This window comes from Heterodontus francisci, chromosome 38 (assembly GCF_036365525.1).
Source record: "Heterodontus francisci isolate sHetFra1 chromosome 38, sHetFra1.hap1, whole genome shotgun sequence".
Taxonomy (NCBI): domain Eukaryota; kingdom Metazoa; phylum Chordata; class Chondrichthyes; order Heterodontiformes; family Heterodontidae; genus Heterodontus; species Heterodontus francisci.
Genome location: NC_090408.1, coordinates 43,072,010 through 43,093,643, shown reverse-complemented (window position 1 = coordinate 43,093,643; position 21,634 = coordinate 43,072,010). Strand labels below are relative to the sequence as shown.

The following is a 21,634-nucleotide window of genomic DNA, read 5'->3' as shown; positions in this document are numbered from 1 at the left end:
TGTAAGAGCTTTAATAATATATAAAGCAATTTTGTAGAGATCACACAGAAATCCAATTTATAACTTATCAATTCTAAGCACATAAGGTTTATATACTAATCTGCCTTTTTCATGATACTGTGTATATTCCCCATTTTATAGCATTTGTGATTGCCTGTATAGTTCCTGATCTAGAATATTTCATTTATTAACAGACCTATTCCCTATTCTCCCGGCACTGCTTTTGTGGTCGGTATATATATGGTTAGGAATTAAGGAAGGGTACGACAGGACTGTCCTTTATGAAACAGTCACCATTTCACTCTGCAGAGCAGTCTATGAAGGACTACAGCGTGCGGGTGACACTTAAATAGCATGCTTTTTTCTTTGCAAAGATATCAGTGACGCATTTCCGCAAATCCGGGTTGGGATTGACGATTTTACAGGAGGGGAAAATGTGGTCAGTTTATCCGGGCAAAGCCACCCCGTCTGCTTCCAAAGTATCATTGGGCAGAGTTTGATACAAAGTATCGAGCGGCTGCAGATTGTTACATTGTGACCCTGAGTGTTGGGGACAGCGGGACAGCCCCGGGCTTTACTGTGGGGATATTTTTGGAGAAGGGGCGGTGGGAGGTGGGTTGTGGGTATAAGGGGGTGTTTTAGATCCTCAGGAAACGAGGAGAGATCGCAGCGTTTGACATTTTCGGGATCGGCCACCCATGCATGCCTCGCAAAGAAAAGGCGGAACTGAATTTGTACACTAGTATCAACATCGGCTCCTGAGAAAAGACAAGCTTCCCCTTGGAACAGTGAAAAACACACGTGTGTAAATCCAGTGCTGCTTCCTCCTGCGAGTCATGCCCAAGAAGAAGCCGGGACCAATACAGCTGCACCCGAGTCCCGATGGATCGGCTCTGAACGGGACCACTTCCGCAGAGTAAGATAATTCATCCCCATCTAAAATGATTCTTATGCTGCAATAACGCTGATGTCTCGCATTATTTTGAACGGGTGAATTTAAAAGAGAATTGTGTTCCTGTTAGGATGGCGGGCTGTGATTATTCAGGCAATGCCACTGGTCAATTTCAGAGTAAGGTTTAACATGGGACACACTGGAATAAACCCTTGATGTGGGCCTGCAGTAACTTTGATTTATTTTAGATGGGCGCAGTAGTTTATTAAAAAGGACATATTTTTTGCCTGCCAGACATTCACAACATGTCGAAACCGACACCTAGTGCAATAAACCCTCGCCACTCCCTGATGATAAACATGTTATGCAAATCTTGCAGTTACTGTACCTGGTACGCGTCTAGATCTCACCCTGATCCGCTATGGACTTTTGAAAATGTATTTAGTAATTTAACTGTTTAGTTGATTTTCCTACGAAAGTAGGGGTGGGGTGGTGAGTCAGGACCAAGTGTAATCTTCAAGGAAAGAAGGTTTAGATTGAGCATAATTGGACCAGGGCACACAGATGTATTTCAGTCTCCATTTTAAAGTCATAGATTCTCTCCTTGTAATTAATTTTCATTATAAATTCCAACAGGGATATTTACATTGGAAACTGCTTATGTAAACATCACGCTGTAATTACAATCTCCTGCCACTGGTGGCGGTGCACCGCCTCTGGGGAAATGTAATTACAGTATGACAAGTTTTCAGGTAATTTCCATTGTAAATTGGACATAGGAGTTTAAAATGGGTAAAGTCGACAGGAAGTGCCTGCAGACGTAAGCCTATTTAATATATTGATATTAATTTATATAAAAGTCCAGGATATAAAGAAATGCCTATAATATGTATACTTCCATAGGTTTTACAATGCCATAAATAGTGGTGTTGAAAGGGATTGGACAAATCCTTGATGGGATTTTTGGTCTCCAGTTATATGCCAAAAACATGAATCATCACAAGCTCAAAATGTCTGTTGTTAGGGCTGCAGGGACTGGCTGCTTACTACTGATATAGTTTCCTCTTGTCTCTCATCCTCTCCTCAATGTTTATCTCCTGCCTTTCTTCTGGATTCGTATTTTGCTGCCCCCTAGCTTGTATGGGCTGGTATGTTGATTTTTTTTTGTTGAATATTACTAGAGCAGTGAACTATCCCAGGATTCATAGCAGTAATGAAATATCACTATTAAAACTGTACAACCCTGACATTGTATTTTATTTATTTTTATTTAGAGATACAGCACTGAAACAGGCCCTTCGGCCCACCGAGTCTGTGCTGACCAACAACCACCCATTTATACTAATCCTATTAACCCCATATTCTCTACCACATCCCCACCATTCTCCTACCACCTACCTACACTAGGGGCAATTTACAATGGCCAATTTACCTATCAACCTGCATGTCTTTGGCTGTGGGAGGAAACCGGCAGACACAGGGAGAACTTGCAAACTCCGTACAGGCAGTACCCAGAACTGAACCCGGGTCGCTGGAGCTGTGAGGCTGCGCTGCTAACCACTGCGCCACCCAAATATCATTATAGCATGAGATACTTTCAGATAAACACAATGCTTTTCCCTGGAGTTCTCCGTGCAATCAGTAGTGACATTAAATAAATTGGTCCACCTTCAGAGGGCAGAGGGGGGGGGCTTGGTTTAATGTTGCATCTGAAAGATGGCCCCTCTGACAGTGCAGCACTCCCTCATTACTGCCCTGGAATGTCAGCCTCAATTTTGGGCTCATGTCTCTGCAGTGGGGATAATCTTTTGACTCCGAGGCATAAGTGCTACCCACTGAGCCACAGCTGACACTTGTGACTTACTTGGGACTCTGATCACAATTATTAGACTAACCTGGGTGAAGGGGCACCATGCTTACTGTGAGCAGTATCAGCTGATAGCTTGGCCAAATGAAGTTCCAAAAATAAGTTCCTTTATCTTTTTGCGGGATAGCAGTGCCGCTCAAGGCTATGAAAATACAGCCTGGACTGCTGATGCTCTGGCTTCCCCTCCATTCTCCACAAACATTGGTCTCTCCCTTGCAGTCAGTCGAGGCTCAGTGGGTTGGACTCTCAATTCCTGAGTCAGAAGTTGTGATTTGAGTTCTGCTGCAGGGACTTGAACACACAGCCCAGGCTGACACCTGCAGTGCAATACTGAGGGAGCGCCGCACTGTCAAAGGTGCCATCTTTCAGATGGGACATTAAACCAAACCCTGTGTTGCCTCTCAGGTGGATGTAAAAGATCCCATGGACTATTTCATTCAACCAACATCACATTGCTGTTTGAGAGATCTTGCTGTGCACAAATTGGCTATCGTGCTTCCTACATTACGTGACTACACTTCAAAAGGTACTTCATTACCTTCAGTTGGAAAGAAATGAGTGTTGTAATGAGAGGGCATGTATCCCTGGAGTGATGATAGTTCTCCCCACATTTGAGACTGGCCAGATAATTTGGGAGAGGCAGCCTGATGAGTAGCTTTTGTTTGTGACTGATGACTGTGATATTAAATATAAAACGCCAGTAATAACTCAAAAATTGTGAAAATAGAATCATAGAATGGCTATGGCACAGGAGGTGGCCGTTCGGCCTGCTCTCCTCAAGAGCAACTCAGTCTCACTCCGCCACCTTTTCCCTGTAGCCCTGCAAATTTTTTGCTTCAGGTGTTTATCCAGTTCCCTTTTGAAAGCCACAATTGAATCTGCCTCCACCACACTCACATTCCAGATCCTCACCGCTCGCTGCATAAAAATGTTTTTCCTCATGTCACCATTGGTTCTTTTGCCATTCACCTTAAATTGATGTCCTTTGGTTCTTGACCCTTCCACCAATGGGAACAGTTTCTCACTATTTACTTTGACTAGACCCCTCATGATTTTGAACACTTCTATCAAATCTCCTCTCAACCTTCTCTTCCCTAAGGAGAACAACCCCAACTTCTCCAATCTGTCCAAGTAACTGAAGTCCCTCATCCCTGAAACCATTCTCAAAATCTTTTCTGCACCCTCTCTAAAGGCTTCACATCTTTCCTAAGTGCGGTGCCCAGAATTGGACACAATACCCCAGTTGAGGCCAAACTAGTGTTTTACAGAGCTTCATCACAACTTCCTTGCTTTTGTACTTTATGCCTCTATTTATAAAGCTCAGGATCCCGTATGCCTTATTAACCACTTTCTCAACCTGCCCTGCCACCTTCAATGATTTGTGCAGATGTACCCCCAGGTGTTTCTGTACACGCGCCTCTTTTAGAATTGTACTCTTTATTTTATATTGCCTCTCCTTATTCTTCCTTTCAGAATGTACCACTTCACACTTCTCTGCATTAAATTTAATTTGCCACGTGTCCACCCATTCTGCCAGCTTATGTCCTCTTGAAGTCTATCATTATCCTACTCACAGTTCATAATACTTACAAGTGCACATTTTGAAATTGTGCCCTATACTCCCAAGTCTAAGATAGTAACATATATCGAGAAAAGCAGTGGTCCTAGTACCAATTCCTTACCCCACTGTATGCGTTTCCCCAGTCTAAAAAATAACTGTTCACTACTACTCTCTGTATCCTGTCATTCAGCCAGCTTCATATCCATGCTGTCACTGTCCCTTTTATCCCGTGGGCTTCAACTTTGCTGAAAAGCCTGTTATGTGGCACTTTATCAAATGCCTTTTGGAAGTCCGGATACACCACATCAACCGCATTAACCATCAAAAAGCAGAATCAAGCTAGTGTTTTCAGGAAGGAGAAGCTTCTGAGAATGATCACCGATAGCTTAATTTGAAATATTGATGGTGCTGGTTGCTGAGGTGGGTTGGTGCTCGCTCTTCTCCTCTGCCCGTCCTGAGACAATGGGCAGAATCTTACCCCCTTAGTGTTAAACGAGGAACGGGACAATTTTCGGGTCCCGACTCCGATGCTTTATGAGGTCCGCACACCTGGGCGAGCTTCCTGGAGGTGGCCAATTAACAGGCTGTTTCTGGAAGCCCCATGCAATTAAGTACAGCAGGTGGGAGGACCAATGGGAGCACTTAAGGCTCTGGGTGGCCGACAGCCCCATGGAGAGAGATGAGCGCTGCCGCTGTAGGTGGGCGACCGCGAGGGAACCTCAAGATTGAGGTACCTTCTGAAGACTTCAAAAAAATGCTTGATGTAAACTGTGGTCACAGCTGCTTGGCCATCATTGTGGAGGAGGAACTCCTCTGCAGGATGGACTGCGGCCGCAGCTAGCACCCAGGGCTTCGGGGAGGGGGCAGAAATTAAAGGAGGCCTCACTGACTTCCCTGGTCTGGGATGGGAGGCCGCCTCCAGTCACCTGTCAGGCTTCCGCCGCAGCAGGGGGCCTGTCTGCGGCTGGTAAGATCCCAGGCACTTACTTGCTTCTAATTAGCTACCCACCACTTCTGGGCAGGTAGCTGCTGCCGGTCTCACACCACTTCTTGCAAGATCACTTAGAGGTGGGAATGTGTTGGGTAGGTGACCCGATGCAAGATTTTCTAAACCACCCGCCCCCCACTCCCACAACCTCCAAAGCCACCTCCACGCAGCTGATACGATTTTGTCCAGATTTTCTGCTGTGGGCCGTCTGTTGGTTTCCACAGGCCTGTGTTTTTGCAAAGTGAATGGGGTCAGCAAGGCACCAGTTTACAGCTGTGATTGCTCAGAGTGGGAACTCTAGGCCACTGAAGGAGCTGATCGGTCATTTACCCCTGTGGAAGTAGGGCTAATCTGAGTGTGATTCACTCTGTCTGACTGTGGTACATCTGAACTACTCTTCCGAAATGTTAAAATTCCACAGTTTTTGATTATCGGACTCAGGTACTGCTAACCCCATAATCAACCTATTAAGGGGAAATCTGTTTGCAACAGAAATATTTGCTTATCAAGAATTCACTTAAGTAGGGGGTCAGTTTTATTTAACCCGCGAAATATCCGTTAGATAATTGCCACATAATGTAGCAAAGACACAACTGCAGGAATACATATTGGAAATGATAAGTAGAACAAAGCTCTCAGGAGAAATGGAGTAATTATAAAATGGAAAATAATGCCTCTGGTGTGAAAAGAAAGACAATTGAATCATTCTGGAAAGTGAACACACAGACATAAATGATATCTAGTGAATGTGTACCAAGGGGATCTTTTTATGAAAAAGTTTGAATAATTATAGGAATATAAACATTATCTTGTAATGTTTCGGTTCCAAATTGGCTGGGATTATGAAAATATTATTTGTAGGATGCAGTCAGAGGTTGCTATTCTCAAGTGTAGTTTTTAAATTTGTGTCAGGAAGAAAATTAATGTAATTTTAGTGCAAGATAACTGTTTATCAGCTGTGGCTCAGTGGGTAACACTCTAGCCTTTGAGTCAGAAGTTAGTGGGTTCAAGTCTCACCCTGTGATTTGAGCACAAAAATCTAGGCTGACACTCCCAGTGCAGTACTGAGGGTGTGCTGCACTGGTAGAGGTGCCATCCTTGATGAGATTTTAAACTGAATCCCCAACTCCTGTCTTAGGTGGATGTAAATGATCCCATAGCACTATTTGAAGAAGAGCAGAGGAGTTCTCCCTGGTGTCCTGGCCAATATTTATCCCTCAATCAACATCACATGCTACAAAAAAACACAGATTATAGAAACATAGGCTACATGAGAAATAGTTTCTCTCTATCGACCCTACCTGTTTCCCTTAATATCTTTAAAACTTCGTCAGATCACCCATTAACCATCTAAATTCGAGGCGATGCAACCCTAATTTGTATAGTCTCTCCTCATAAGTCTTCAAGTGCGAACCAGGCCAAATACACTAAGTTGAGAGGAGAGGTGAAGAGGAAAATAAGACTGGCAAAGAGAGAATATGAGAATAGAATGACAGTCAACATAAAAGGGAAACCAAACGTCATCTACCAGCATATAAATAGTAAGCGGGAAGTAAGAGGAGGAGTGGGTCCTATTAGGGACAAAGAGGGTAATATAGAGACACAGGGCAAGGCTAGAATTCTTAATGAGTGCTTTGTATCGGTGTTTACTGAGGAAGAGGAATCTGACTAAATATCGGTAGAAGGGGAGAGAGTAGAGGCAATGGATAGGGTAAAAATTGAGAATGAGGAAGTACTGGAAAGGCCGGCTATGCTTAGGGTAGATAAGTCACCTGATCCAGGTGGCTTGCATCCCAGGTTGCTAAAGGAAATGGGGATGGAGATAGTGGAAAGGCGTACCATAATCTTCCAATCTTCCCTGGATACGGGGGACGTGCCAGAGGATTGGAGAGTGGCAAATGTGACACCTATATTCAAGAAGGGGTGTAAGAACAGTCCTCGCAACTACAGGCCAATTAGTTCCATATCAGTGGTGGGTAAGGTTTTAGAAACAATAATCAGGGAAAAAATTAACAGGCATTTGGAGAGTTTTGAGTTAATTAAGGAGAGCCAACACAAATTTGTAATAGGCAGATCATGCTTGACTAATCTAATTGAATTTTTTGATGAAGTAACCGAAGGTTGTTGAAGGGAATGTGGTGGATGTTGTCTATATGGATCTTAAGCATTTGATAAAGTACCACATAAAAGGCTGGTTAACAAAATTGAGGTGCATGGAATAAGACGGTCAGCGTCCAATTGAATAAAAAATTGTCTCAAGGACAAAAAACAGCGAGTTGTGGTAAATGGTTGTTTTTCAGAGTGGAGGATGGTAGACAGTGGTGTTCCCCAAGGTTTAGTGCTAGAGCCACTGCCTTTTTGCTATATATAAATAACTTGGATCTTGGAACAAAGAATAGAATTTCAAAATTTTCCGATGATGCCAAACCTGGAGGAGTGGCAAACAGTGAAGATGATACAGGACATAGGAACATATGAATTAGGAGCAGGAGTAGGCCACTTGGTCCCTCAAGCCTGCTCTGCCATTCAATAAGATCATGGCTGATCTGATTGTAACCTCGACTCCACATTCCCACCTACCCCTGATAACCTTTCACATAGATAGGCTAGCAGAGTGGGTGGACAAGTGGCAGATGGAATTTAATACAGACAAGTGTGAGGTGATGCATTTTAGTAGAAAGGATAGGGTGAAGCAATATAGTCTTAATGGCGCAGTTCTAAAGAGTGTGCAGGAACAGAGAGACCTGGGGCTGCATTTGCATCGATCTTTGAAGGTGGCAGGGCATATTGAGAGAAGTGGTTAGCAAAGCATATGGGATCTTGGGCTTCATAAATAGAGGCATTGAATACAAAAGCAGGGAAGTTATGCCCAACCTTTATAAAGCTCTGGTTAGGCCCCGACTGGAGTATTGCATCCAGTTCTGGTCACCACACTTTTGGAAAGATGTGAGGGTCCTTGAGAGGGTGCAGAGGAGATTTACCAGAATGGATCTGGGGATGAGGGATTTTAGTTACAATGTTAGGTTGGAAAAGCTGGGGTTGTTCTCCCTGGAACAAAGGAGATTCTGGAAAGATTTGATAGAGGTGTACAAGATTATGACCAGCTTAGATAAGTTAGATAAGGAAAAATGGTTCTCATTAACTGATGGTGCAAGGACTAGAGGACACAGATTTAAGGTTTTGGGTAAGAGATGCAGGGGGAGTGTGAGGAAGAACTTTTTTATGCAGCGAGTGGTAATGACCTGGAACTCGCTGCCTATGAGGGTGGTGGAAGTGGAGACAATGATTTTAAAAGGAAATTGAATGGGCACTTGAAAGAAATAAACTTCCAGGGCAACAAAATTCGAGCAGGGAATGGGACTGACTGGATTGCTGTGCAGAGAGCAGGCATGGACTCGATGGGCTGAATGGCCTCCTTCTATGCTGTAAATGATTCTAATTCTAATTTAACTGTTGGAGCCCAGGTCTCATTCTGGTAAATCTATGCTACCTCCTTCCTAAGGAACCTGTTCCTATGTTCTTAACACAGACATTTACACACTGAATGTAAAACTGTTCGGAGTTGCTAGAACTAGCTATTGACTGAGAAGACACAAATGCAGATTTCACCCAATGTTAAAGCAGCTGAATCAGGGCAGAGAGTTCTCCCTGCGTCTAACAACTCTCACTCAACCAACACCATCAAAACCGATTAGCTGGTTAGTTTCTCTCATTACTGTTAGTGAATGTTGTCACATTTGCCTAGACTAGAGCATTCATTATATTCCCATACATTGTGACGGTCTTTGAAACATTCTGAGAGATGCAAATCTTTTTCCTTGAAGGTTTTGCTGAAATTTACTTTGGAGCCAGTGAATGGCTTTGTTTATTTCAGGGTATTTTTCTTCTCTCTTTCTTCCCCTAGAGCAAGTACTAACTGCAGGTGAACTAGTTACAGGTTCTTCATTCTGAGGGAGCTGCTAGGAATATAAGGACCACATAAAAGTGACTTATTTCCCCCTTTTTCTCAACAGCTCTCCAGACCAGAATGGTGACATTTACAACTCAGCAACAAATCTAACTTCTTTCCATCACTACCTTGGCCCTGTGTGTTGATGTTCCTGTGGACAATTATTGTTTTATATTCCATTTATATTTGTCCATGTACCATTTCATATGTTATTGTAGGGCTTCTCCCTCTTATTAAAATTCTTGTCCTTGTTTCAAAGCCCTCTGTGGCCTTGCCTGTCCGTACTTCTTAATCTCCTCCAGCCTACACCCTTCCCAGATCTCTGCGCTTCTCCAATTCTGGCATCTTGCGCAACCCGATTTTAATCGCTCCACTATTGGTGGCTGTATCTTCAGTTGCCTGGGCCCTAAGCTCTGGAATTCCTTCCCTAAACTTCTCTACCTCTCCCTCCACCTTTAAGACACTCCTTAAAACCTACCTCTTTGACCAAGCTTTTGGTTAGCTGTCCTGAGATCTCCTTTGGTGGCTCGGTGTCAAATTTTGATTGATCAAGCTGGTGTAATGCTCCTTGGGACATCTTGCTACATTAAAGGTTCTATTTAAATGAAAGTTGTTGATAGACTCCGTGGATCATTCTTGATCCCAAGGGTTAGCAGGGCTCAGTCACTCCCTCAGCCACTGATCAGTGGAGTGTGCATGGGAACAATCCAAGAGTGACATGCCAGTCATTTCACCTACTTGCTCAGAGACGAAACAAATTGATGGAAGGCTTTGGCCCACTGAGCTGGAGCTAGTTCCAGGTCAGAACTATCTACCATTGTTCTAGATCGCTGCTCATTCTTCATACTATTTAACATTTCCTTCATGCGTTGATCTAATTTCCCCCTTAATGCTGTGATTTGCTTGGCTTCTTCAGCTACTTATGGTAATGTATTCCAATCTTTAGGTGGAAAAAAATATTTTAAGCTCCCACTCTTACTTGTAGTAGCAATCCTCAGTTTATGTCTCTTTGTTACTAATTCATTGGCCATTGGAAATAATCTTACACTATTTACACTTTTGCAACCTTGGATGGAAGTGCTTTAGATGCCGTTCAGTGCCTTCGCCTGATGATCCAGCCTAGGATCAGGAATTCATCTAATTGAGAACTTACAAGAGCAAACACATACCCTGCATTTCCTTGTTGCAACATGTTAATAGTCCAGCTCTACGCTATTAGATTGGAACTTCAGAGCAGGAGTTTTAGGAGCTGCAGTAGAGACCAATGTAAACAGTGACATTAAGGCATGCAGTTACAAAGTTACAAAGTACTTACAACACAGAAACAGGCCATTTGGCCCAACAGGTCTGTGCTGGTGTTTATGCATCACACAAGCCTCCTCCCACCTCTTCTAACCCCATCAGCATGTCCTTCTATTCCTTTCTCCCTCATGTGTTTATCTAGCTTTCCCTTAAAGATTTCTATGCTTATTCAACTCACCTGTCATAGCAAGTTCCACATTCGAACCACTGTCTGGGTAAAGAAGTTTCTCCTGAATTCCCTATTGGATTTATTCGTGAGGATCTTATATTTATGGTCCTTAGTTTTGGTCTCACCTGCAAATGAAACAATCTCTGCTTCTACCCTATCATAGAATGGTTACAGCACAGAAGGAGGCCACTTGGCCCATTGTGTCTGTGCTGGCTCTCTGAAGGAGCAATTCACCTAGTGCCACTCCTCTGCCTCCTCCCCGTAACCCTGCATATTCTTCCTTTTCAGATAATAATCCAACTGCCTCATGAATGCCTCGATTGAACCTGCCTCCACCTCACTCTCAGGCGGTGCATTCCAGATCCTAACCACTCACTGCATGAAAACATTTTTCCTCATGCCGCCATTTCTTCTTTTGCCAATTACCTTAAATCTGTGCCTTCTGGTTCTCGATCCTTTCACGAGTGGGAACAGTTTCTCTCTATCTACTCTGTCCAGACCCCTCATGATTTTGAATACCGCTATCAAATCTCCTTTCAACCTTCCCTTCTCCAAGGAAAACAGTCCTAACTTCACTAATCCTGTCTCCTCACCCCGTACCCCCCAACTGCCCGGGGCAGATGACCAAATTTTACCATTTCAACTATAATAAAAACAGAAAATAGTGGAAATACTCAACAGGTCAGACAGCATCTATGGAGTAAAATAGAGTCAATGCTTCAGGTAAATGACCCCCCACTCCCATCAGAACTTCAGCATTCTGATGAATGGTCATCAATCCGAAACATCAACTGCTTCTCTCACCACAGATGCTGCCTGACCCGCCGTGCATTGAGCCTTTTCTGCTTTTATTTTAGATTTCCAGCATCTGCCATATTTTGCCTTTTGTATTACTATTTCAACTGTTGCCCCAGCTCAGATTAAACAAATTAGCACAGACCAGCAATTAAATCAAGTCTGTTGACTCATACCTACCAAATCTTTTCAAACCCAGCCCTGTAAGATTAGAGGCTGAAAGTCAAAACCTTTCATAAGTTTATTTGGTCATCCCTCCATCATCTTTTTCCTAGAGATAAGAGCCCCAGCCTATTCAATCTTTCCTGATGAGGATATCCTCTCAAGTTTTGGTATTTCTAGTAAATCTTTTTTGCATCTTCTCCGGTACCTCTGTATCATTTTTTTAACATGGAGACCAGAGCAGTTCACAGTATTTGGTTATATATACATAGTGGATTAGAGTACATGTTTCCAAACCAGTCCAGACGTTGAGTTGAATCTCTGCTGTTTTCTTGCTGCAAAGGCCTTAAGTAAAATTTTGTTTTAAGCAGCCTGAACCACTTTCTCAGTGCAAACCTGATAATTCTGTTCGCATTTGCAACGTCACACAGAAATGCCATAAGGAATGTTGCTGTGGGAAATGTAAATGTCACCCTGACGTGGAAGGCATTGCTGTTCTTATCGGGGTTAAAGCACATTAGTTATTTTAAGAAGCTTTACAAGCATATTAGTATCCACAGTGATACCTTGATTAGGTACAGACAGACTCCAAAACTACCTCAAATTTTATTCGGAAGCCCAGATCAATTCAGGAACACCCAGCACAGAATGTACCACTGGATTAGGGATACACGTGAATGGTTCAGAGGATTACAAACACAAACAGAAGGTGATGGAAATACTCAGCAGATCTGGCAGCATCTGTGGAGAGAGAAGCAGAGTTGACGTTTCAGCTCAGTGACATTTCATCAGAACTTCAGGAGTGAAATCAGGAAACACTTTTTCACCGAAAGGATAGTGGAAATCTGGAACACTTTTTCTTCTCCCCCCTTTCCCCTCCCCCACCCACCCACTGGTTGCTGGGGTCATTTGGAGATTTGAAAGTTGAGATTGATAGATTTTTGTTGGGTAAGTGTATCAAGGGATATAGAGAAAAGGTGGATAAATAGAGTTGAAGTACAGAGAAGCCGTGATCCAGTTGAATGGCAGAACAGACATGAGGAGCTGAATAAAAGCAAAATACTGCGGATGCTGGAAATCTGAAACAAAAACAAGAAATGCTGGAATCACTCAGCAGGTCTGGCAGCATCTGTGGAAAGAGAAGCAGAGTTAACGTTTCGGGTCAGTGACCCTTCTTCGGAACTGACAAATATTAGAAAAGTCACAGATTATAAACAAGTGAGGTGGGGGTTGGGCAAGAGATAACAAAGGAGAAGGTGTAGATTGGACCAGGCCACATAGCTGACCAAAAAGTCATGGAGCAAAGGCAAACAATATGTTAATGGTGTGTTGAAAGACAAAGCATTAGTACAGAATAGGTGTGAATATACTGAATATTGAACAGCAGCAAGTGCAAACCTGAAAAAAACAGTGGGTAAGCAAACTGAACAAACTAAGATGAAATGAAATAAATGCAAAAAAAGATTGTAAAAATTGTAAAAAAGAATGTAGAAAAAAGGAAGAAAAAATAACTAAAAATGAAAGTAAAATGGGAGGCTGTCATGCTCTGAAATTATTGAACTCAATGTTCAGTCCGGCAGGCTGTAGTGTGCCTAATCGGTAGATGAGATGCTGTTCCTCGAGCTTGCGTTGATGTTCACTGGAACACTGCAGCAATCCCAGGACAGAGATATGAGCATGAGAGCAGGGGGGAGTGTTGAAATGGCAAGCAACCGGAAGCTCAGGGTCCTGCTTGCGGACGGAGCGGAGATGTTCCGCAAAGCGGTCACCCAGTCTGCGCTTGGTCTCCCCAATGTAGAGGAGACCACACTGTGAGCAGCGAATACAGTATACTACATTGAAAGAAGTACAAGTAAATCGCTGCTTCACCTGAAAGGAGTGTTTGGGGCCTGGGATAGTGAGGAGAGAGGAGGTAAATGGGCAGGTATTACACCTCCTGCGATTGCAGGGGAAGGTGCCCTGGGACGGGGACGAGGTGGTGGGGGTAATGGAGGAGTGGACCAGGGTGTCGCGGAGGGAACGATCCCTTCGGAATGCTGACAGGGGAAGGGGGGGGGGGAGATGCGACTGGTAGTGGCTGAGGAGCTGAATGGTGTCTTCCTGTACCTAATGTTTCTATGAATCTTTGATAGGCAATGGCAGCGTAAATTAGAAATAATTCCAGCCCCAGCACCGATGCCCCTCACTCTCATCTTGGAAAATTATCAAAAAATATCAAGTGGAAGATAATGCTTCTGATCTGTTAAAAAGAGGTGAGAGGAAGGTTTTGAATAATTTACAAAGAAACATTTTTTGTTAAAAGCAACTCTTCACAGTCTCCATGGTAATTCAATTCTGTGATACCTTACAGCGTCATGACAACCGACTCTAGTATCCTTTTATTATTACATCGTAGGTTCAGTATTTTGGAATTATTTTCCAATATTTTATCTCTCCACCATATACAGATTTTAGCATTTCTGGAATGAATTGTTTAATTGACCTAAGTCTTTCTCTGATTAAAATGGATGATAAATGTGGCCAATGTAGTTCTCCTGAACACTCGGTGAGTTTGTGCATTGAGTATCTCAATCAACAATAACAACTTGCATTTATGTAGCATCTTTAACATAGTAAAACGCCCCACGGTGCCTCACAGGAGTGTTAGCAAACAAAGTTTGCCACTGAGTCACTTTTGGAGATATTAGGACAGATAACCAAAAGCTTGATTAAAAAGGTAGGTTTTAAGGAGTCTTAAGGAGAAGAGGGAGACAGATGGGTAAAGATCTGGTTTTGATCTCCGGTTTGTGTTGAGTTGGCTGATCTCAGCCGGGGGCTGCAGTTGGCTTCAATATCCAGGGTTAGGGAGCAAACAATTGGCCGAGGCTCCTGTTCATTAACCTATATTCAGTGGCTCCTGCTGGGAAATGTGTGCCTGTGCCTGTCGGGTGAGGTGATGATCGACAGGATTGGGCCTTGTTGTGATGCATCCACAGTCAAATAGCCTACCATAATCATTGTTGAGGCTCGGGGTTGGATAATGGGCACTTGGGGCAAAATGGCAGCTACCCATTGAGCTATACCCCATCATCTTCAGGGGAGGAGTGAAGGGAAGAAATTTGCAGTGCATCCCTGTGAAGCATTTTGAGATCTTGGGAAATAGGAGCAGGAATAGGCCATTTGGCCCGTCGATCCGTCTCTGCTATTCAATCAGATCATGCCTGATCATCTACCTCTACGTCATTTTTCCACACTATGCCCATAATCCTTGACGTCATTAGTCTCCAGAGATCTGTTGATTTCTGTCTTGAACATGCTCAGTGATTGAGCTTCCACAGCCCTCTGGGATAGAGAATTCCTCAGATTCAACCCCTTCTGGGTAAAGAAATTGCTCCTCATCTCAGTCTTAAATGGCCTACCCCTTATTTTGAGACTGATGTTTTATTGTGTTAAAGGCATTATATAAAGCAAGTTGTTGTTGCATTTATATAAAACCTTTCACTTCCTTGGTTCAGCCCAAAGTGCTTCACAGCCGGTGAATTATTTTTGAAGTGTAACATTGTTACGTAGGCAGATACGGCAACCATTTTCCATCCTGTCAGGTTCCACAAACAGCAATGAGATCAGTTACCAGTTTAGTTTAGAGATACAGCACTGAAACAGGCCCTTCGGCCCACCGAGTCTGTGCCGACCATCAACCACCCATGTATACTAATCCTACACTAATCCCATATTCCTACCACATCCCCACCTGTCCCTATATTTCCCTACCACCTACCTATACTAGGGGCAATTTATAACGGCCAATTTACCTACCAACCTGCAAGTCTTTTGGCTTGTGGGAGGAAACCGGAGCACCCGGAGGAAACCCACGCAGTTATTCTGCTTTTAGTTGTTGGTGTTGGTTGGGAGATGAATGTTGGCCAAGGCACCAGGCAATCAGCGTGTCAGCTGTGGCTCAGTTTGTAGCGCTCTTGCCTCTGAGTCACAAGGTTCTGGGTTGAAGTTCCACTCCAGGACTTGAGCACAAAAATCAAGGTTGACCCTCCAGTGCAGTACTGAGGCTGTGCTGCACTGTCTGAGGTGCTGTCCTTCCAATGCAATGTTAAACCGAGACCCCATCTTGTTGCTCGTGTGGATGTGAAAGATTCCATGGTACTATTTTGAAGAGTTCTCCCCAGTGTCCTGGCCAATATTTATCCCTCAATCAACATCTCACAAACAGGTTATCTGGTCATTATCACATTGCTGTTTATGTTTGCCTTGCATACTGGCTGCTGCGTTTCCTGCATTTCAACAGTGACTACACTTCAAAAAGTACTTCATTGGCTCTAAAGCACTTTGAGACATATGGTGGTCATGAAAAGCCATTTATGAATGCAAGTCTCTTTTCTTTCTCTGTCTCCACTTCTCTTTTAATAGTGCCATGGGATCTTTCACATCCAACTAAGAGGGCAGATGGGGCCTCTGGTTTAACGTCTTGTTCAAATGATGGCACCTCTGACAGTTCAGCACTTCCTCAGTATTGCATTGATGGGTTAGCTTAGATTATACCATCCAGTCCTGCAGTAGATCTTGAAGCTCCTGACTCAGAGATGGGAATACTCCTACTGAGCCAAGCTGAGAGTGTTGGCACCTGTGGAACTTTACTCTGCTTGAGTCAACACCTTCAGCAAAGGAGGGATGGAATTGGAAACCAAAATTTAACCAAGAACTACCCTTTAGTCACCCTGCAGTTACATCTCTGAGATCAACACTGACCTCTGCATAAGCAAAATAGCCTGTTCTCCTCAGCAATGAGCTGCTATGCTGGAAGGGGCATGAACCTGACAGCAAGCACATAAAGCAAAGCTCCACAGGCCACACAGTATCAGGCAGTACCTTTCTCCCTGTGTGTATTAAGCATGTACAAGAGCTGATACCAGATGGGAATGGATTCTCACCCAGTGCACATCGTGTTTGATAAATGTACTCATGCAAGCTGATGCACTTCATTTTTAGCAATTAGACATGGAGGTTTGCATCCTTTATCTGTTCCAAATCCATTTACCAGATGCTGCATCCAGGATTTTCACTATTATTGACCTGACTGATGCACTTACTCACCCAAAATCAGAGCCACTCAGCTACATGTCATTGTTTAAGTTTAAAGTACCAGGATGTAATAGAATGAAGGTACCTCAGTGAAAGGACTGACATGGTGCACAACCAGATAATGCAATCTTTATCAGGGATGTAGATGATGGGAGATTAAAATTCTTGTGACAATAGAAAGCTGGTAATAAGAGATGCTGTGAGTAAATAGTTGTATCTGATCTTGATAACTCACCAGCAACAAAGCCAGGAGTCACTTATCGTCAGTACCATAAATTGGACATACAGAATATCATCGGCGGCCATGCCTTCCGATGCCTAGGCTCTAAGCTCTGGAATTCCCTCCCTAAACCTCTCCACCTCTCTTTCCTCCTTTTAAGACGCCTCTTAAAACTTACCTCTTTGACCAAATTTTTGGTCACGTCATAATATCTCTTTATGGTGTTGGTTTTTGGTGTAAAATTTAGTCTGATAACACTCCTGTGAAGTACCATGGGACGTTTTACTAATGTTAGAGGTGCTATATAAAGGCAACTTGTTGTTAAGGTATTACTACCAAGTGTTAGATATGAGTCAGGGTATTTCAATTTTTGACTTTGGCCTCAACGTGGAATCTTGCTGATGGTCTGATTGAAGGTGGTAACTCGCCTTGCGGGTAATCGGGAGTGGGCTCTGCTCCCAATTACACCTTGGTACAGTGTGTTAGAACAGCAGTCTATAAAATACTTTCCGCACAAGATGGTGCCGATACCCATTCACAGAGGTATGCACTTTGTAACTTTGATTAGGAAGTGCCCTGATGTGTTGATGGTCATCCCAAGGGCAGGTCCTCTGCTCTTTTTCTCCACCCAGGAGAGCTGAGCATGACTAGGAAAGAGGGTATAAGAGGTGGTGTCCCGTTGCCTTCCTCCGACTGGAACGGGAATTGAACCCAAACTGTTCATGTTCTGAAGCACATGCTAGCCAACTAGCTAACTTAGCCACCCAATCCCCAATTTTACGAAGTAAGAAAGCTTAAAAAAAATTCTAAACTTCACATATATAACAGATGTAGTGTCCAGAGCCGAATTAAGAAGTCTTTGGTCCTGGGCACTGTGAACTATTGGGGTCTTTTCTGGGCCCCTCTGCACCTTGCCTTATTTCCCCATCCTCCCCTACCCATGATCCCTTAAAACACAAACATGCGTTAACATGCTAGAGGAAATGTGCAGCAGAGTGGTTACAGAATGCATTAATAATAAACATATCGCAATATATTATGCTTTAACTAGGTTCCCAACCCTCCAGGATTGTCCTGGAGTCTCCAGGAATTGAAGGTGAATCTCCTGGACACAGCTATGTACAAGCTAAGAGAAACATCATGGCGCATTAAAAATAATTTGTGTTTCCATTAATTTTCTTGAACACTTTTATTTATTAGTTGTAAAAATTTTGGAAATGGAGGGAAGAGTCTGTTTGACAGGACAGGGTGGTTGGAGGTAGGAGGCCATCTGTTGACACCTCCATGAATGTGCCAAATCAAAGTTGGCAACCATGGCTTTAATGTACCCTCTTACTTACACTGGGCCCTTGGTGGGGGTCCTATATTTGCTCAGGCCTGTGTGTTAACCCATCCCGTATAATATCTGCTGAAGGAGGAATTTGCCTACCCTGCTAAAATGGTGAAGTTGCAGCAACTTAGAATGAAAGGCTTGCATTTCTGTAGCGTCTTTCACAACCTCAGACGTCCCAAAGAGTTTTACAGCCACTGAAGTACTTTTTGAGGTCCGGTCACTGTGGTAAACAACAACTGTCGTAGGAAGCATTTTTAGAACAGTCTGTTTTGTGGGAACTCTATCTGCCTGAAACCCAACTGCATAAGATGCTTCCAATTCAGCATAACACTGGAGCCCAATCAAATTAGTGAAAACAAATCCCTGAAGGATGTTTGGCCGCACCCCACACAGATGCGGAAGTCGTTGGCCACTTGGATTGATCCAAGTACAAAGTGTATTTTAATAATTGAAGGCATTTTAGCCAGATTGAACAAATCAATTAAGTGCAACTTTGCATAGCAAACCTAAATGAATTAGATGCAGCAGATCGTGACATACCATGTGAATATTATTCAGTTTTTCATTCGATAGACAATGTGAAAGAATATTTTATTAATTGCCCTTTTTGTACCATCCCATTCATTATGTTAATAGGCAGAAGCAGTCATTGAAATCCACCTCCTTGGGTTCCAGCAAATCGTTCTACATATGAAAGATTTTATATCAATGAAAAATGAAACATTTACCCACAGATGAGCAAGAAAAAGCTTTTCTGTTCCATTTGAGAGAGATTTCAAAAGACAAGTTGAATAAATTAGCAATTTAATTATTTTTGTATTTTTTCCACCTACCTGTGTTGGTCTCTGTGCTTTGTGTAGCATTTCCCAATGTCAAAGGACCTCCTCCCAACCTCCAGCACTTGTGATTATGACTCATACTGTCAGGGAGGGAAGATCAGAAGCCCACTCAGACATTTATTTTTTATTTAGAGATACAGCACTGAAACAGGCCCTTCGGCCCACCGAGTCTGTGCCAACCAACAACCACCCATTTATACCAACCCTACTGTAATCCCATATTCCCTACCACCTACCTACACTAGGGGTAATTTACAACAGCCAATTTACCTATCCCCTGCAAGTCTTCGGCTGTGGGAGGAAACTGGAGTACCCGGCAAAAACCCACGCAGTCACAGGGAGAACTTGCAAACTCCACACAGGCAGTACCCAGAATCAAACCCGGGTCCCTGGAGCTGTGAGGCTGCGGTGCTAACCACTGCGCCACTGTGCTGCCCTCAGGTGTCCCAGTGGCTCAGCTTGAGGTAGTGGCTCAGTGAGTTATACTCCTGCTTCTGACAGGTGATTGTGGGTTTGAGTCCCACCCCAGAGACTTGAGTAATAACTCTAGGCTGCCACCTCCCATTGCAGTACTGAGGGAGTGCTGCACTGTTGGAGTTGCTGTCTTTTGGACAAGACGTTAAACTAAGGCCTATCTGTTCCCTCTTGTGGACGTAAAAGATTCTACGGCATTAGCAGGGGAGGTCGCCCCAGAGTTCTGATCAATATTTTTCCCTGAACCAACACCTAAAGAAAACCCCAAATTTATCTGATCATTATCACATTGCTGTTGGTGGGATCTTGCTGTGCACAAATTGGCTGCTGTGTTTCTTAAATTACAACAGTGACTACACTTCAAAAGTACTTCATTGGCTGTAAAGTGCTTTGGAATGTCCTGAGGTTGTGAAAGATGATATATAAATGCAAGTTTTTTTTTTAGCAATGTGGAAAAAGCCTGCTGAACTGCCTGAGCTATCAGCAGCACATAATGTTTTATAAGCTGCTCCTTTCTAACTGACTTCAGTGGAAATTGCAAAGAGTTAGCGCCATTTACCTGATGCAGATGGCTGCCTGTAATAAGTATGAATGTTGTGAGTGGTGAGGACTGTAGACATATCTCAGTGTTAGTATTTATCAGTTGGATTACCTTCCCCTCTAATACTGATTAACTAATAGGCTAGTTACAATTTGCGCCTGGTTTTTAGCATGTAGCATAGTGAAAAGGAATTTGTCAATCTTTCTATCGAAAGTAGGTCAGTGATGGAGGTCCCAGTGTTACAGACTGTCCTGTGGCTTTGGCTGTATTGAAGAGCTTTGCGTAGTCTGTGACTGTAATGGGTGTCAGTGTATGACTGTATTATTCTTACAATCTTTCAGCCACCCTTCCTGTACAGTCACAGACCTCATCCCCTCGAGGGAATCCACATCTAGTCCAAGGAATGTGAAAAATGTGTAACACCCAACCCTGAAAATGTATGGCTGTACAGTCCACTATTACTAAATATAATAAATAAATAAATACAGGGTCACAGAATCACTGAATTGTTGCAGCACAGAAGGAGGCTGTTCAAAAGAGCTGTTACCTAATGCCACTCCCCTGCCTTCTCCCCATACCCTTGCACAATTTTTCCTTTTCAGATAACAATCTAATTTCCTCTTGAATGCCTCGAGTGAACCTGTCTCCACCACGCTCTCAGGCAGTGCATTCCAGATCCTAACCATGAGAGAGTTTTTCCTTGTCTCGCTATTGCTGCTTTTGCCAGTTACCGTAAATCTGTGCCGCCTTGTTCTTGATCCCTCCACTGCTGGGTACAGTTTTTACTAATCTACTCTGTCCAGACCCCTCATGATTTTGAATACCTCTATCAAATCGCCTCTCTACTTTCTCTTCAAAGAAAACAGTCCTGACTTCTCCAATCTATCCATGTAACTGAAGTTCTTCATCCCTGGAACCAGTCTCATGAACCTTTTTCTGCCCTCTCTCCAGTGCCTTCACATCTTTCCTAAAGTGTGGCACCCAGAACTGGACACAATACTCTAGTTGAGGCCAAACCAGTGTTCTATACAAGTTCAACATAACTTCCTTGCATTTGTACTCTATGTCCCTATTAATGAAGCCGAGGATGCTGTATGTTCTATGAACTGCGCTCTCAACCTGTCCTGCCACCTTCAATGATTTATGAACATGTACACCAGGTCCTTCTGCTCCTGCACCCTTTAGAATTGTACCATTTATTTTATATTGTTTCTCCGCTTTCTTCCTACCAAAATGAACCACCTCACACTTTACATTAAATTTCATCTGCCATTTGTCTGCTCATTCCACCAACCTGTCTTATCTCCTTTTGAAGTTCTACACTATCCTCCTCACAATTCACAATGTTTCCAAGTTTTGTATCGTCTGCAGATGTTGAAATTGTGCCCTGTACACCAAGGTCTAGGCCATCACAGAATTTACTGACAATTGGAAAAGTTACAATAACAACTACTAAAAAAAAATTTGAA

At 43.2% G+C, this 21,634-nt stretch overlaps 1 protein-coding gene across 1 annotated transcript in view; it reads left to right on the top strand.

The window, feature by feature from the left end:
• The first annotated feature begins 402 nt into the window (after positions 1-402).
• Positions 403-21,634, top strand: part of map2k1 (mitogen-activated protein kinase kinase 1) — a 54,683-nt gene continuing 33,451 nt past the window's right edge. The window contains exon 1 of the mRNA XM_068018241.1: positions 403-916. Within this exon, the coding sequence (XP_067874342.1) occupies positions 837-916 (80 nt within the window). The 5' untranslated portion in view covers positions 403-836. The remainder of the gene's footprint in view (positions 917-21,634) is intronic.